We start from the raw sequence: 15,867 nt of genomic DNA on the forward strand, positions 1-15,867 counted from the left end.
CGGGCCCCCCAGGCTTTGCAGCATCTTTTCCCTTCCATGCTGCATGTCTATCCTCTTGCTATTCTTTTTCCCCTCCCTCGGGGAACATGTCTGTGGTGTTATTTGGAATGTTTCGCATTGTCTGTCACTGACAGAAGAACAGTCTCACCACTGTTTTTCATTCCCTTTTCCTTTCTTTGTTTCTCTTCTCCTCTTGTTCCTCTGCTTCAGCGTTTGAGGTTCCTCTTTTTCTTCTTCCTCTCTGTGCGCTCCTGGCAGCCATCCCATGAGTCTGACGCGTAACAGGTGACTGGGTAACACGTAATTCCCAGCCCCAGGTCGACAGGTAGTGTTCACGTGTACCTCCCTGGTACAAGCCAAGCCCAGGGAGGGGTGACTGCTTGAGCTGAAACCCTCCCAAATCGCCAATTGGTCCCTCTGTCAGGTGTTCGGGAGTTGTGACCTGAGATGTGAACAATCACTTAAGGTGGGTGCGCCACCTTGTGAAGGGGCCCCTGAGTTGGAAGGAGCGCGCCATCAAGTTGCTGTCAATCATGGGGGATTTTCTCGCAATGAGCCAATCATCTTCACAATCAACATCTATGAAATGTAAATGTAATGAGGCTAATGATTCAAAGACACTTCCAGCTGCACCACATTTCCTTGTGGTCTCATGTACTGAAGGTGGTCAGTCCTTTGCCAAGGTAAATCCGTTTATTATTCAGATAGGTGTTGATGCAATTGCCGGCCCTGTGAAATCCTGCTCTCGTTTATGGGTTGTCCCTTTGCTTTTGGAGACTACTTCTGATTCTCAAGCACAACAACTGCTTGTTGCCTCGCTTCTCCATGGCTAGCCTGTTTGTGTCAAGGCCCATGGAACTCTGAATTCTTCCCATGGTGTTATTTACACTAGACTGCTCAACGGTCTGACCAAGACCAAAATCCAATCTTACCTCTCTGATCATTGTGTCATTGCTGTCCATTGGGTGATGGAAAAGGTTGATTCCTCGTTAGTGCCCACTCGCATTCTTTTTATCACCTTCGATAAAATGGTGCTTCTGTCCAAGGTCAAAGCAGGCTATGAAATTATCACAGTCTTACCATACGTTCGTAACCTGATGCGCTGCTATCAGTGTCATCATTTCAACCACACTAGAGCATCGTATCAACACCCAGCCAAATGTGTAATCAGTGGTGGGGATGTGCATGAGGGCGACTGTCTGCCTCCTCTTCCTCTCAGGATTGTCTCATGTATCTTGTTGAATGGGCTGTCCAGGAGATCCGGGTAAAGGAAAAGGTGTCTTACCCAGTCTCTTGCAAGTTATTGGCTAGTCACAAACCCTGCATTCTCCCATTTGGCACTTATAGTTCTGCTCTTGTTACCAATTGCTCCATGAAGAACATGGCCATGCAGACATGTGACCTCAAGTTCATCTCTGAGATTGTGAAATCACCCAGTGTTAAGGTAGCATCGCCATCCCTTCGTCCAGCTGTGCAACAAGCCATCAAACTCTTGCCTTAAGGGGAGAAGCCTCCAGCTACACAACCGGCAGGCTGAAAAGGACAGGAGGATACTCCCTTGAAGACTTCCTACATTCTTCCTGCCAAACAACACTTGAGTCTTCCTCTAGTAACCAGAAAGGCTCGAAGAAGTCCAACAAAAGCAAACAGTCTTCTCCTTCGCTGACTCAGATCCTCTGGACAGTGTTGCCACATGATACCTTAGCGCAGCCAGCCTCTGTGTCGCCGGTGCGCACCACCAACCGTTCTTCTGCGTTGGACTCCACAGACTGACAGAACAGCTTTTATGGACTTCATGGAGCAGGATCCTCCTCCTTCTGTGCCCTGTAGCAGCGAGTCTTCGCAGGCTGTCACTCAGCAGCTGCCGATGTGACACCTCATCATTTATTCCTCATCATGACTCTCCTCCAATGGAACGTTCCTGGCCTTCGGTCCCGCAAAGAGGATTTATGCCTACTTTTAGCTCACAGTGTCCCCATATACTCTGCCTTCATGAAACAAAATTGCGTCCTCAGGACCGCTTTGAACTGTCACATTTCTTCCCAGTTGGTTTTACCTTCCCCCTGAAGTCGGGATTCCATCTCATGGGGGCGCCATGCTGCTCATACAGATGACGTTCATAGTCAGCCCATCTCTCTGACTACCCATCTTCAAGCTGTTACAATTCGCCTTTTCCATCCTCTCCTGACTTTTTCCCTCTGTACCATTTATGTCCTTCCGTCATTCGATGTCACCAGGGCTGATTTCCTTCTGCTGATTGGGCAGCTACCCCCCACCTCCAGCCCCACCTCGCATTTCTGCTACTCAGTGACTTTAATGCGCATCATCTGCATTGGGGTTCTCCCAGAACCTGTCAAGAGAGGTGCCCTCTTGGCTGACCTTCTTAATCAGCTTAAGCTCTTCTGCCTTAACACTGGAGCACCCACGTTCCTTTCCAACACCTCACACATCTATTCTCATTTGGACCTATCCTTCTGCGCTGCCCAGCTTGCCCATTGTCTTGAGTGGTCCGCTTTTTGACACCTACTCGTGCGACTATTTCCTGTGTGCTATCCATTAGCTGACTCCTACCCCACCTGCATGTTGTTGTTGTTGTTGTTGTTGTTGTGGTCTTCAGTCCTGAGACTGGTTTGATGCAGCTCTCCATGCTACTCTATCCTGTGCAAGCTTCTTCATCTCCCAGTACCTACTGCAACCTACATCCTTCTGAATCTGCTTAGTGTATTCATCTCTTGGTCTCCCCCTACGATTTTTACCCTCCACACTGCCCTCCAATACTAAATTGGTGATCCCTTGATGCCTCAGAACATGTCCTACCAACCGATCCCTTCTTCTGGTCAAGTTGTGCCACAAACTCCTCTTCTCCCCAATCCTATTCAGTACCTCCTCATTAGTTATGTGATCTACCCATCTAATCTTCAGCATTCTTCTGTAGCACCACATTTCAAAAGCTTCTATTCTCTTCTTGTCCAAACTAGTTACCGTCCATGTTTCACTTCCATACATGGCTACACTCCATACAAATACTTTCAGAAATGACTTCCTGACACTTAAATCTATACTCGATGTTAACAAATTTCTCTTCTTCAGAAACGCTTTCCTTGCCATTGCTAGTCTACATTTTATATCCTGCATGCACACCCAAATGGCAGCTTGCTAAGGCTGACTTGCGGATTTACTCCTTGCTGACAACCTTTGAAGAACAAGATTTCCCCAGTTGCTATGACCAGATGGAATATCTCACAAGCATTATCCTTACTGCTGCAGAACGTTCCATTCCTCACACTGCCTCTTTACCACTCTGTTTCCAGTCCATTGGTGGTCTGAGGCATGCTGTGATGCAATTCGCGTGTGGAGACATGCTCTCTCCATTTTTAACTGCCACCCTACAATGGCAAACTGAATTAATTATAAACAGATGCATGCAAAGTATCGTCGCATTCTTCGGGATAGCAAAAAAGCTAGCTCGATTTCATTCACTAATTCTTTTAACAGTTCCACCCCTTCCTCTGTTGTGTGGGCCAACCACCGACAGCTCTCTGGGACCAGGATCAATTTGCCGAATTCCAGATTGACAGTACCAGACAATGTCATCGTGGGCTCTGTTGATATCTCCAACACCTTAGGCTGCCATTTTGCAGAAATATCGAGCTCTTCCCTCTGTCACCCTGCCTTCCTCCATCAGAAACGAGTGGAGGAGGCTTGGGCAATACCCTTCTCTTCTCAGAATCGTGAGTGCTACAATGCTGCCTTTACTATGGGGGAGCTAGGTTATTCTCTCGGTTCATCCTGGTCCTCCGTCCCAGGGACAGACAATGTCCACATTTAGATGTTGCAGCACCTTTCTCTTGTGGGCAAGCACTTTCTGTTTAATACGTACAACCACATCTTGCAGAGGGCAAATTTTCCGGATGTTGGCATGAAGCCACCGTCATACCCATACCTAAGCCTGGTAAGGACAAAAACCTTCCTTCTAGGAACCGCCCCATCTCTCTCACGAGCTGTGTTTGCAAGGTGATGGAATGTATGATTCTTGCCCGGCTGGTATGGTGGCTAGAGTCTCGCAATTTACCAACAACTGCATAGTGTGGATTTTGAGCACTCTGTTCTGCAGTTGACCATCCTGTTACGTTGTCCACCCATGTCGTGAATGGTTTTCTGCGGAAATCGCAGACTGTGGCCATGTCTTTCGATTCAAAGAAGGCATACGACACCTGCTGGAGAACTGGTATCCTCTGTACTCTTCACACATGGTGCTTCTGTGGCTGCCTGCCCTGTTTCCTTCAGCAATTTTTAAAAGACCGAATTTTCAAGGTGCATGAGGGTTCTGCCTTTTGAACACCTTTATCCAGGAAGCCGGTGTGGCTCAGGTTCCGTCCTGAGCGTCGTACTCTTCACTATCGCCGTTAACCTTATAATGGCCTGTTTCCTGCTGGGCATCTCCAGCTCCCTTTTTGTTGATGATTTTGCCATCTATTGCAGTTCTCCATGGATGTGTCTCACTGAGCGGTCTTCAGTGATGTCTCAATTGTCTTTACTCCTGGAGCATTGACAATGGCTTTCATTTTCCCACAGACAAAATTGTCTGTATGAATTTCTGGCGACGCAGTTGGTTTCTCTCACGATCTTTACATCTTGGGCCTGTTGCTCTTCCATTCGTTGAAACTACGAAATTCCTGGGGCTCATGCTCGATAAGAAACTACCTAGGTCCTCCCATGTGTCTTACCTGGCAGCCTGGTGTACTACATGTCCCTCGATGTCCTCAATGGTACTTCCTGGGGTGCAGTCCGAACCACCCTTCTCTGTTTTTACCAGTCCCTTGTCCATTCGTAATTAGCCTATGGGTGCTTTATTTGTTTGCCTGCACGTTTGTTCCTCTTACACTGTCTCAACACTATCCACCATCGTGGCATCCATTTGGCCACTGGCACCTTTTACACTAGACCATTTGAGAGTCTGTATGCTGAAGCTGCTGTCTTATTGCCATGACTTTCGCCTCAACAGGTATGCATGCTGTTTGTTTGCCATGCGTGGCCACCCATCCTATACCTCCTCCTTCGATGATTCCTTTGATCACCAGTATGGGGCGCATCCCTCTTCTCTGTTACCTCCTGCAGTCTGCTTTCAGCACTTGCTTTGGCAGCTTAACTTCACACTACCTGCAACTTTCCTGGTGGATGTGAACCCTTCACCACCTTGGCTTCGTGAAGTGGCCCGTGTTAATCTTAGCCTTCACTTCCTAATGACACTACTCCAGCCTCGCTCTGTCACCTTCAGTTTCACGACCTTTCCATGGAATTTTGCAATAGTACCTTTATGTACACTGATGGCTCTCGTGCTGACCGTGGCGTCGGGTGTGCCTTCGTCATTGGTGCCCACATCTTTCGATATCAGCTTCCGGCACACTGCTCAGTATTTACAGCCGAGCTCTTCGCCCTATATCAGGCCACGTAGTACATCCGGAGACACCGACTTTTCAATGGAATTTTCTGCTCAGACTCTCTCAGCACTCTTCAAAGTCTATGCGCGCTGTACACTGTCCATCCCTTAGTGCAACGGGTCCAGGAAAACAGTCACTTACTTACTCTTGGTGGAGCCACTGTGCAGTTTATGTGGGTTCCTGCACGTGTCGGTCTGCCAGGAAACGAGGCTGCTGACACGCTGCTGCCCAGGCTGCAGTCCTCGTACCTCATCCCACTAGTTCCTATATTCCCTCCAATGATCTCTGTGTTGCCATCTGTCAGGAGTTGGTGTCCCATTGGCATCGCCATTGGTCCTCCCTTCATTGGAATAAGCTCCAGATTATTAACCTCTCCCAGCGGCTTGGATGACCTCCTCTCGGACCTTCCGCTGAGAGGAGGTCATTTTAACTAGGTTTTGTATTGGGCACTGCCTTTTTAGTCATTGTCATTTGATACGTAAAAACCCCCCACCACTTTCTACACATTGTGCCCAAGTTTTAACTGTCTGCTGCCACTTCCTGACGGAATGCCCATTTTTTAACTGTTTATGTTCCCGCTTTGGTTTGCCGCCTGTGTTATCGACCGTTCTAGTAAATGATGCGTGGGCTGTCGACAACGTTTTACTTTTTATCCATCAAAGCAATATGGCAAAGGCCATTTAATTTTTAGTTTTGATCCTCCATTTGTGTATGGTGTCTTTTGTAGCCCTTTTTCAGTGTCCCTGTTTTTAGCTGTCTTCTCTTATGTCAGTTGGGATTGACATACAATTGTTTTTTAACTGCTCTCTGTCTTCATGTTGTATAGTTTTGACTTGAGCGCATATGACCCCAGTTGTTTTTGTGCCCTAAAACAAAACAAACAATTATATAGTCTACCAGAAATTTTGTCAGTGTTTGAAAAAGATGTCATCAACTCAAAGCCTATTGATCAATCAACATATTTCCATGAAAGATTATCATAGTCTCTTACTTAAGTAAAGTGGATTGGAATCATAATATTGTATGTTTAAAATTCTGCCGTAGGTTGAGATGAATTTAATTAATGGCGTAAGCTGTAAAATTTCATCTGTGGTTCACATTTGAGAGCCTGTTGCTGTGCTTATATGTTACAGTGTAACGTGGAGGTTAAGATACAGTGCAGCATTGCAACGATACCAGAATATGAGAGGAGGGTGGCCACTGTATTCAAAGGATTTGATTCTGCAGTACTAGATGGCATTAGAAGGTACCTAACAGCTGCCAGGTTGTCAGAATATGCAATACCTGAAGGCTTGGGTGAGGTAAGCTTAATATCAAAGCTGTAAATTTTTGATCTCTAGTAGTGATCTCCTTGGTGTCAGTCAAAATAAACAAAGATACTTGACTCTTATTTTTCTTCTTGGCATTTTCACTTGTTCTTATGTTTGTTTTGTCTGTGTGTTTGTGTGTTGGGAGGGGGGGGGGGTTCAAATAAAATCTCATCTCCTGTCAAAGACTGTTACATATTAAGCCTTTCACTGCCCTAAAGATGTTAGCTGTCTATGGTGCCTTAAGTGTTAACTCTGCACTGAACACTCCAGCAAGACTTTGACATGTTAACACAACTGGCCAATGATCTCTTGCTCACCCAGTTGTCACTGAATATTGGATACCTTCTGTTGTGTCGTAACAAGCTAGTCACGCCACACTGAGGAGGAAGCCGAAAGGCACGCGTACACACACGCCGACTGGCGTCAAGTCTGGAACAGGATAAGTTATGACTGCTATAAAGAAAATACGTAGCTTTGGAATATACTTAACTTTTAATGCTTCCTTTGGTACATCTCTCTTGACTATACAAATGAGACTCGTAAGATACATGCACTGATACAATTGGCGCCTTGCTAAGTCGTAGCCATTAACTTAGCTGAAAGCTATTCTAACTGTCTCTCGGCAAATGAGAGCAAAGGCTTCGTCAGTATAGTCGCTAGCAACGTCACCGTACAACTGGGGCGAGTTCTCGTACGTCTCTCGAGACCTGCCGTGTGGTGGCGCTCGGTCTGCGATCACACAGTGGCGACACGCGGGTCTGACATGTACTAATGGACCACGGCCGATTTAAGCTACCACCTAGCAAGTGTGGTGTCTGGCAGTGACACCACACCTTCCACATATTGTCACAATCATTTCGTGTTGAACACTTTGGCGGAGTACAGCTGTAGGCTGGAATACACTGTGTTGAGTTACTGTGTTTGGTCCATGGCTTGTTTTTCATTATGAGTGTTGGGAAATATGAATGAAAGCAAGTGTGAAATAAGTGAACGATTGGGTCATAGGGATACAGGAACACTCCATTTTGCAGTAAAGGCAATTAGCACACTCAATAATTGGTCAGTAAAAAGGGTTAGGTGAAGGTACCGGAGGTAACATACTTCAGTTTGGTAAAAGACTGTGAGTGCATAAAACAGTTTTGCTAGTTTAATATAACAATTATGAATTTAGAAGAAGTTGTTCCATACTTAGGAAAACACGAATGACCCAGGTTCAATTCCTGGTACTGCCAGGACTTTTCCTTGATGGATGCACTGAGCCACATAGTACAGACTGAAGGGCTACTTGAATGAGAAGTCAAGGAAATTGACAGTGGCTGAGAGAGCAGTGTGCTAACCCTATATCCCTGTGTACCACATCTGAATGACACAATTCGCATAGGATGACACAGTCACCAGTCAGTACTAAATGACCCATCAGGACCACAATGCAGAACGTTTTTTATATCCTCAAAACATGCTTTGGGGCAGATGTTGACTCTGACAATGATTTATTGTTTGTTAATTGCAGATTAAAATGGAAGAAATTGCAGAAAGGTAGGAAGTTAAGGAGAGAACCTGGATAAAGTGAAAGAACCAGAGATTGTTGGATCTTTCAAATGGTTCATTAAGCAACAATTGACTTAAACAGGAAATGAATGCAACAGAAGAAGAATGAGTTGCTTTGAGAGAAGAAATAGTAAGCAGTAGAGGATCAGATAGGCAAAAAGACAAGGCCCAGCAGAAATCATTCAATAACACATGAGATATCAAATTTAATTGACGAAGGAGACAATAGAAAAATGGAACAAATAAAATGGGCAAAAGGGAATACAGACATCTGAAAATGAGATACGCAGGAAGTGCAAAATGGCAAATCAGAAATTACTAGTGGAGAAATGCAAAATTTAGAAGTGTGAATGGCTATGGGAAAGATGGAAGCCATTCACAGGAAACTTTTGGAGGAAAGAGGATCAACTGTATGAATATTAAGAGTGCAGTTGCCAAGCCAATACTAAGCTAAGAAGGAAAGGCTCGAATGTGGAAGGAATATATAGGTTGACTATGCAAGGGAAACGAACTATAAGGCAAAATTAGAGAAGGGAAAGATGAGACAGGATAACACAAGAATAACTTGATAGAATGCTAAAGAAGTAAGTTGAAACAAGACCTCTGCAATACATGCTATTCATTCCGAATTATTGGGATCCTTGGGAGAGCCAGCCGTGAGAAAACTGTTCCACCAAGTATGCAAGATGTATGAGGCAGATGAAATCGTTTCATGCTTACAGAAGAATGTAATAATTAAACAGTGGAACATCTGGCCTTTGTGGCCAGAGATGACATTGCAGTGTGTTTGTGTGTGTGTGTGTGTGTGTGTGTGTGTGTGCGCACGCGCGCGCGTTTGTTTGTTAGTTTTTCTAAACCCGAAGCAAGACGTGCGATAGCTTAGTCTACTTTCAAATGTGCTTTTCAGTCACTCAATGCATCCGGTATGTGATGAGTAGCAGTTTACCCTAATTTGTGTATAATGTAATAATTCCAGTTGTTAAGATGGCAGGTGCTGACTGCAGTGAATATTACAGAACCATCAGTTTAATAAGCTATAGTTTTCAAATACTAATAGAAATTATTTAGAAAAGAATAGAAAAGCAGGTGGAAGTTAGGCCTAAGGATAGATCAGTTTGGGTTCTGGAGAAATGTAAGAACATGAGACACATGTTTTTTGGCATTTGTAGATTTAGAGAAAGCTTTTAACACTGTTGACAGGAACCATGTTCTTTGAAATTCTAAAGGTAATAGGGACAAAATACAGGGAGTGATAGGTTACTTACAACTTGTGCAAAAATACAGACTGGAGTTAACGAGAGTTGGATACGAAACGGAAGCAGTAGTTGAGAAGGGAGTCTGTACATTGAGGAAGGAGGATATAAAACCAAAAATTGGAAAGGAAATTAAAGTTCAGGGAGAGTAAATATAAATGTTGAAGTTTGCTGATGCCATTATAATTCTTTCAGAGATGACGAAGGATTTTGAAGAGCAATTGAGTGGAATGGATAGTGTCTTAAAAAGAGATTGTAAGATGAACATCAACAAAAGTAAAACAAGGTTAATGGAATGTAGTCGAATTAAATCAGGTGATGCTGAGTGAATTAGATTAGGAAATGAGATGCAAAAGGTAGTAGATAAGTTTTGTTATGTGCACAACAAAATAAGTGATAGTCGAAGTATGGAGAATATGAAATACGAACTGGCAATAGCAAGAAAAGTGTTTCTAAAGAGAAGTTTGTCAACACTAAATACAAATTTTAGGAATTCTTTCATGAAGATGTGTATTTATCTGGAGCATAGTCCTGTATGGAAGTGAAATGTGGACAGTAAACAGTACAGACAAGATGAGAATAGAAATTTTGAAATTTGATGCTACAGGAGAAATCTGAAAATTAAATGTATGTGTATCAGATGGCTAATGAGTAGATACTGAATTGTATAGGTGAAGAAAGAAATTTATGGCACAACTTGACTAAAAAAAGGGACCAATTGATGGGAAACATCTTGATGCATCAAGGAACCATCAATTCATTAATATAGGTGTTGTGGCAGCACCCCCCAGAGCAGACTTCACAACCAGTGATGAAGCGGGTAAGCGTGTGTAATTCCACTGCTGAGACCAGAATGTTGCTGATACGGCATGGTGCAAAGACTCAGTCTGCCGCAGTAGCGAGCTAATTACCTCATGGTGTGGCCTGGTGCTGTACTGCCTTGGTCAGTGCATGATGAAAGGTGGGGCCCATAATAAAGCTCATCAAATCAGCCCTCACCAGGCAATGGATTAATGTGGGCCAGGCAATTGCACCTGCATCTAGCAGCATCATCCGCTAGCTACTGGTCTACAGGCTGCTGTTGCTAGGTCTGAATATTCAGTCTCAAGAGGAGGCCACCTCCAGGGTGACTTCATCCAGTCCCTGGGTGTCTCCAAGGGATTGTGGATTGCAGCATTTACTCCAGCACATCTTGCGCCTGACCTACTGTCACACCTTCTGACTGTCTGTGTCACTCACCTTCTGGTGTCACAGAAATACTTAATGTCACACTTGCATCTACAAGGCTACTGGTGCTAATAGTTCCCTGAGACTGCTTGCCAGGCCAGTGACTACATGCCATTGCAGCCACATACGCTGCCTTATGCTTTATTGAGACAGATGCTATTGCTGGGGTCTACACATACCTTCGAGTCTTCGTCGTAACTACCGTTTGAGCATCTTGCTAAATAAAGAATGTGTTTTTCCATTTGAGCTCTACTGATTCCAAGAGCGCCAAGGTGCTGATGTTACACAACACATCATCCTACAAACACAGTTTAAGTAATGGTCATTCTGACAAATAATTGGGGTTCATATCACCCAACCCTGTTATAGAGTGAAGTTGTCTCTCTCTCTCTCTCTCTCTCTCGCTCTCGCTCTCGCTCTCGCTTTCTCTCTCATTGTCACAAAAACTGTTGTAAGATTGACACTAAAATATGTATACCATACTGAAAATCAATGTTAAATATATCACACTGAAAATCGGTGTTAAATAAAGTAAGGTGATAATTGTTATTATGCACCATATTCCTTGTTGATGAATGAATAGTTCATAACTTATTGTTGAAGTGTCTCAGCTAAGGTACTTTAATATTATTCTTTAGAGTTCATTTGTTATCCAACAGGTAATAGAAAGAGACTTTGTGCAGCTGAGACAAGAACACCCAGAAGTTTCTGCTGAAGATTTACATCTCATGCTTGTCCTAGCAAGGTAAGATTTGCATACATTTCAGTTTTTACATTTGTATATGAAATATTAAATTATTGGGCTAAATTTGTCAGACAGAGCTGGGGAGCACAGTTAAGTAGTGTTTCACCTCTCCTTTAGAAACCATGTGTGAGGTTGGCAGTACCAGGAATGACAGTAGTAGCGTGAGAGGAATCTACTTGAGGAGTTGAGCCAATACCATAACTATATAAAAAGCAAAGATGTATTTCCTCTAAATGAAATCTGATAGAAAAGAATTTAAGCCCTCCACAAAATAAGGACAAAACTGCAGAATTATAATGGGACGGTATGGGTGGCCACACATACCAAGCGTTAGACAGTAACTATAATTACTAATGTATTATTTAAGTAATGATAATTAAGTAGAAACAAATATTTTTGCTTTTGGATCTGTGAACTTCTTGGAGGAAAAAGAATATTACGATTGAGGTTTGCAGTCATGTTCCCTGTAGCAACAGATGAAAAAGAACTACAAGGTATAGTGGATGACATTGAAGCTAAATATATGATTATGGACTGAAAACCAGTAAAGAGGGAATAAAGTAATAACAGGAGCACGAAATATAGAGGATAAAGATAATACCAAATGGAGACATATTAAAATGTGCAAAGCTTGAAATGTTTAGGAAACAGGCTACAAAGTGACTCTAGGAGCATCACAGAAAGTAAAACCAGGATAGCAATGGTAAAAGAAGACCCCCCCCCCCCCACTATTTTGAGAATGGGAGGATTTTCTGCAGCAGTGAGATATGAGGAAAAGACTAGTAAAATGTTTTGTGTGAAATGTAGTGAATGATACATAAACATGGAAATCAGGAAGAAAGATAGAGCAAGGTAGATGAGATGTAAAACATGGATGATAAGGAAGAAATATAGAGCAAGATAGATGAGATGTGTATTTGGACATGGTGGAGGACAGAAAGACTAAGATGGATGGCTACAGTGCAAAATGAAGCAGTACTGAGAAGAGTGGGAGAGGGGGGGGGTGTAGAAGGGTAAAACAGGCAAGGGAGGAAGATACTTCAGCTCCTGGATGGTGTGATGGACAGTTGCACACATAGCAACATTAAGGAAGAAGCAATGGATCACAGGAAATGGAGACACACAAAGGACCTGCAAACTTCGTAGAAAATATGATGGTACTCTTGCTTATGATGATGATTGGCAGTACTTGTGGAGTTCTAGTTTTTGAAGGTAAGTACTGGATGACCATTATATCTCTCTATATACTGGCTGACAAAGTGAATTACAGAGAAGGGGAGGAAGAAACGAAATGAAACTTCAAAGGATGAGATGATGTTAAGTGATTACAGAATCAAGTCAAATTTAATAAAGAACTTGGCAGAATGAGTGCACGTACCAGTATGACATTGCACCCTCTCTGGCATGGATACTTGCACTGACTTGGCTGGGAAGGGTGTCATATAGCCATTGTACCCTCTCCTGAGGCAAACTATCCCACAGCTGTTGTAACTGGTCCTTGATACCCTGCATATCAACTTGATACCATGCATATCAGCACTAGGACAGTTGGTGTCTGAACTGGACCCACTCTTGTTCTGTTGGGGACAGATCTAGGGATCTTGCTGGCCATGGGAGTACCTCAGCATCAGACAGTCATAGACACACTTGCCATTTATTGACGAGCATTGTCCTGTCGGAAAAAGGACACCACCGTACTCTCATATGAGAGTTAACACATGAAGATGCAGGATGTACAAGGCATACCGTTGTGCTGTCAGAGTTCCCCTAATCACTATCAGCCATGTCTTGGTGTCAAACCCGGTGGCTCTCGACACCATGATGTCAGGAGTAACACCACTGCGCCTCTTTCAAACACTGGAAGAATGGGACTTCTCACAAGCTCTTTGCCATAATCATTGATTGTGGTCAGCTGGGGTAGTGCAGAACCACGATTCATCACTGAACACAATGCGACGCCGTTAGTGAGCAGTCCCCTCTTCCTAATCTTGGCACCACTCCAAATGCAGCCATTTGTGTTATGTTAATGGAAATCTATATATGGGACATCAGTTCCCTATTCCAGCTGCTTCTAGCCTCCAATAGTGTCTAGAGAGTGAATTGCCTACCCATACGAAAATGATGAGGGTACCTGAATAGTAGCACTTCATACCAGTATGTTGGATCACAAATAAGGAAAAATAGAACAGTTTGTTATTATTATGTACATTTATTTTCAGATGACAGATATCAAGTTACTGTACTCAGCATTTAATCTAATTAATGAATTGTACATGACTGAGTTTAGTATGATGCATCAGAATGTGGAAAGACTAAAAAGCAAAATTAGTAACTTCTTCTTTGAGCTATATGTAAGTACAGGTATCTGTATGATAAACATAGAGAACTATAAACTAGCAGCCTATTTCTGTAAGGAAAAATGTGAGAAAAGGAGGATTTGTCATATGTATATAAACATACATAATTTATCTGATCGCAACAAAGTAGTAGAGTAATCTGAAAAGACAACATAAAGTTTGAAGACATATCAGCAGGAAACTAACTGGAGTGATGTGTATAATGTGAAGGGTGCCAGTCATAAATGCAATGTGGATTTCTGTCAACCTTTAACAGGTCTTTTCCCAAGAAAATGATTAAGTGTGGCACTAATGGGACATAAAAAGACAGGCATTACACAAGTAATCAAAACACTTATTCAGGGAAAAGGAAATTACGTGAAATGGTTTGGAGAAACAGAGTAGTAGTCTGTTTTCATATTCCAAGAACTGTTGTGGACCTTTACAGAGCATGATTAAAAGATCAAAAGACCTTTGCATAATGACTGAAATTAATATTTCAGATACTATGATACAGTTAACCTGATAGGGTAGTAGATAAAAGAAAAATTGGAAAATGAGGTAAGGAATGTGAGGAATTTAATTATTAAAGAAAGCAGTCAAATAATAAAGATATCTGTCAGATAGCCAAACTGTGAAAGAAAATCTGGAACTGGTGAATGAATAGCTCTGTTTTAGACTTTCACAAAATTATTCATTTGTTGTTGAGGATTCATGCCAGATTTTAATTGAGAGAACCTTCAAGTCACTGTGCATTGCACTGTGATTTGTTTTGTGGAAAATTAACAAAAAAGTGCAATAGCATGTGCATTAGAAGTGACAGGTTAAGACTTGACACAGTAGCTGTTCATGTTTTTATGACCAAACTGATGAAATTCCTGAAACAGATGAGAATTGAATTACAGAAAATTTTGTACTTATTTTAAAAACTTCCTCACAGAAAAATTAAGCTGTACTGAAGAAAGAATCTACTGTGCAGAACACCAGCATTGCACAGTCTGTTTCTTTAAGCCATTAATTGTTTGAAAGTAGTAAAATGTTTTATCACAATTCACAAAAATGTGCATGAACATATTTTGAATAATTTAGGGCATATTTGATAATGTACCAAAAGAAATTAAGGCATTGTGTGAATTACCTTTTGTACGGATATTAAATGATCTGCATTAGAGATTCCAAAATTGCTTAAATTTGAAGAAAAAATGTTCTGCAACAAATAGAAGCAAACATATCAAACTTCTAATGGAAATTACTTTAGGAAATAATTCTACCTGAATGTTGAATGTATTTTGTTACAACATTGAAAGCCCTAGGTGCAGTAAGTACTTGGTCCGAACTCAGGAATGTACCTTGACCATCACAATTACAGGAGAAATAAATATGCAGTGATTGACCAGAAATGCAAAAGTGACAGTTTACATGACACTTCAAGAGTGTGTGTGTGTGTGTGTGTGTGTGTGTGTGTGTGTGTGTGTGTGTGTGTGTGTGTGTTTCACAGGTAGGACATTCGTTCTCTACATTGCAAATGATGAATACAACACAGTTTTAAAGTTTAGACTGTGAAAATTTCATTTGTTCTGTCTCTCTTGCAGGTTGGTTTCTCTAAGCTGTGGCCAAAAAATGCTGACAAGGCAAGCATGGGAGAAGGCTGTGGATATGGAAAAGCAACGCAAGGAAAGGCTTATCCCTGTACGGAGGAGGTGACATGCATCAAACCGCATGCCACAGTGTTGTAAAATTTTTACTTGTGATTTTTTGTAAGAAAATATAATATACGCCTTTTGACAAGTGTTTCATTCTGACGCGTTTAATGACACAGTGCTTTTTCTTAAACGATATCACTGAAATATCACCTTATTGAATTACATATGTGATAAAATCAAGCAATAAGTTTCCAACTGGCGTCATACCTGCAAACCTATTTTGGCATAGATTCAAGTGGAACAGAAGGAAAGAATAAGCCTCATTAAACAAGAAAGAAAATTGTGTATTAAATGATCTTCCGTC

The 15,867-nt window shown here is 42.3% G+C and overlaps 1 protein-coding gene across 1 annotated transcript in view; it reads left to right on the forward strand.

Moving 5' to 3' along the window:
* LOC126251600 (mini-chromosome maintenance complex-binding protein) overlaps window positions 1-15,648 on the forward strand; it is a 93,834-nt gene extending 78,186 nt beyond the window's left edge. The window contains exons 11-13 of the mRNA XM_049952133.1: window positions 6,575-6,742; window positions 11,439-11,524; window positions 15,453-15,648. Coding sequence (XP_049808090.1) covers window positions 6,575-6,742; window positions 11,439-11,524; window positions 15,453-15,564 — 366 coding nt within the window. The 3' untranslated portion in view covers window positions 15,565-15,648. The remainder of the gene's footprint in view (window positions 1-6,574; window positions 6,743-11,438; window positions 11,525-15,452) is intronic.
* The last annotated feature ends 219 nt before the right edge of the window (window positions 15,649-15,867 follow it).

Source organism: Schistocerca nitens, chromosome 4 (assembly GCF_023898315.1).
Source record: "Schistocerca nitens isolate TAMUIC-IGC-003100 chromosome 4, iqSchNite1.1, whole genome shotgun sequence".
Classification (NCBI taxonomy): Eukaryota; Metazoa; Arthropoda; class Insecta; order Orthoptera; family Acrididae; genus Schistocerca; species Schistocerca nitens.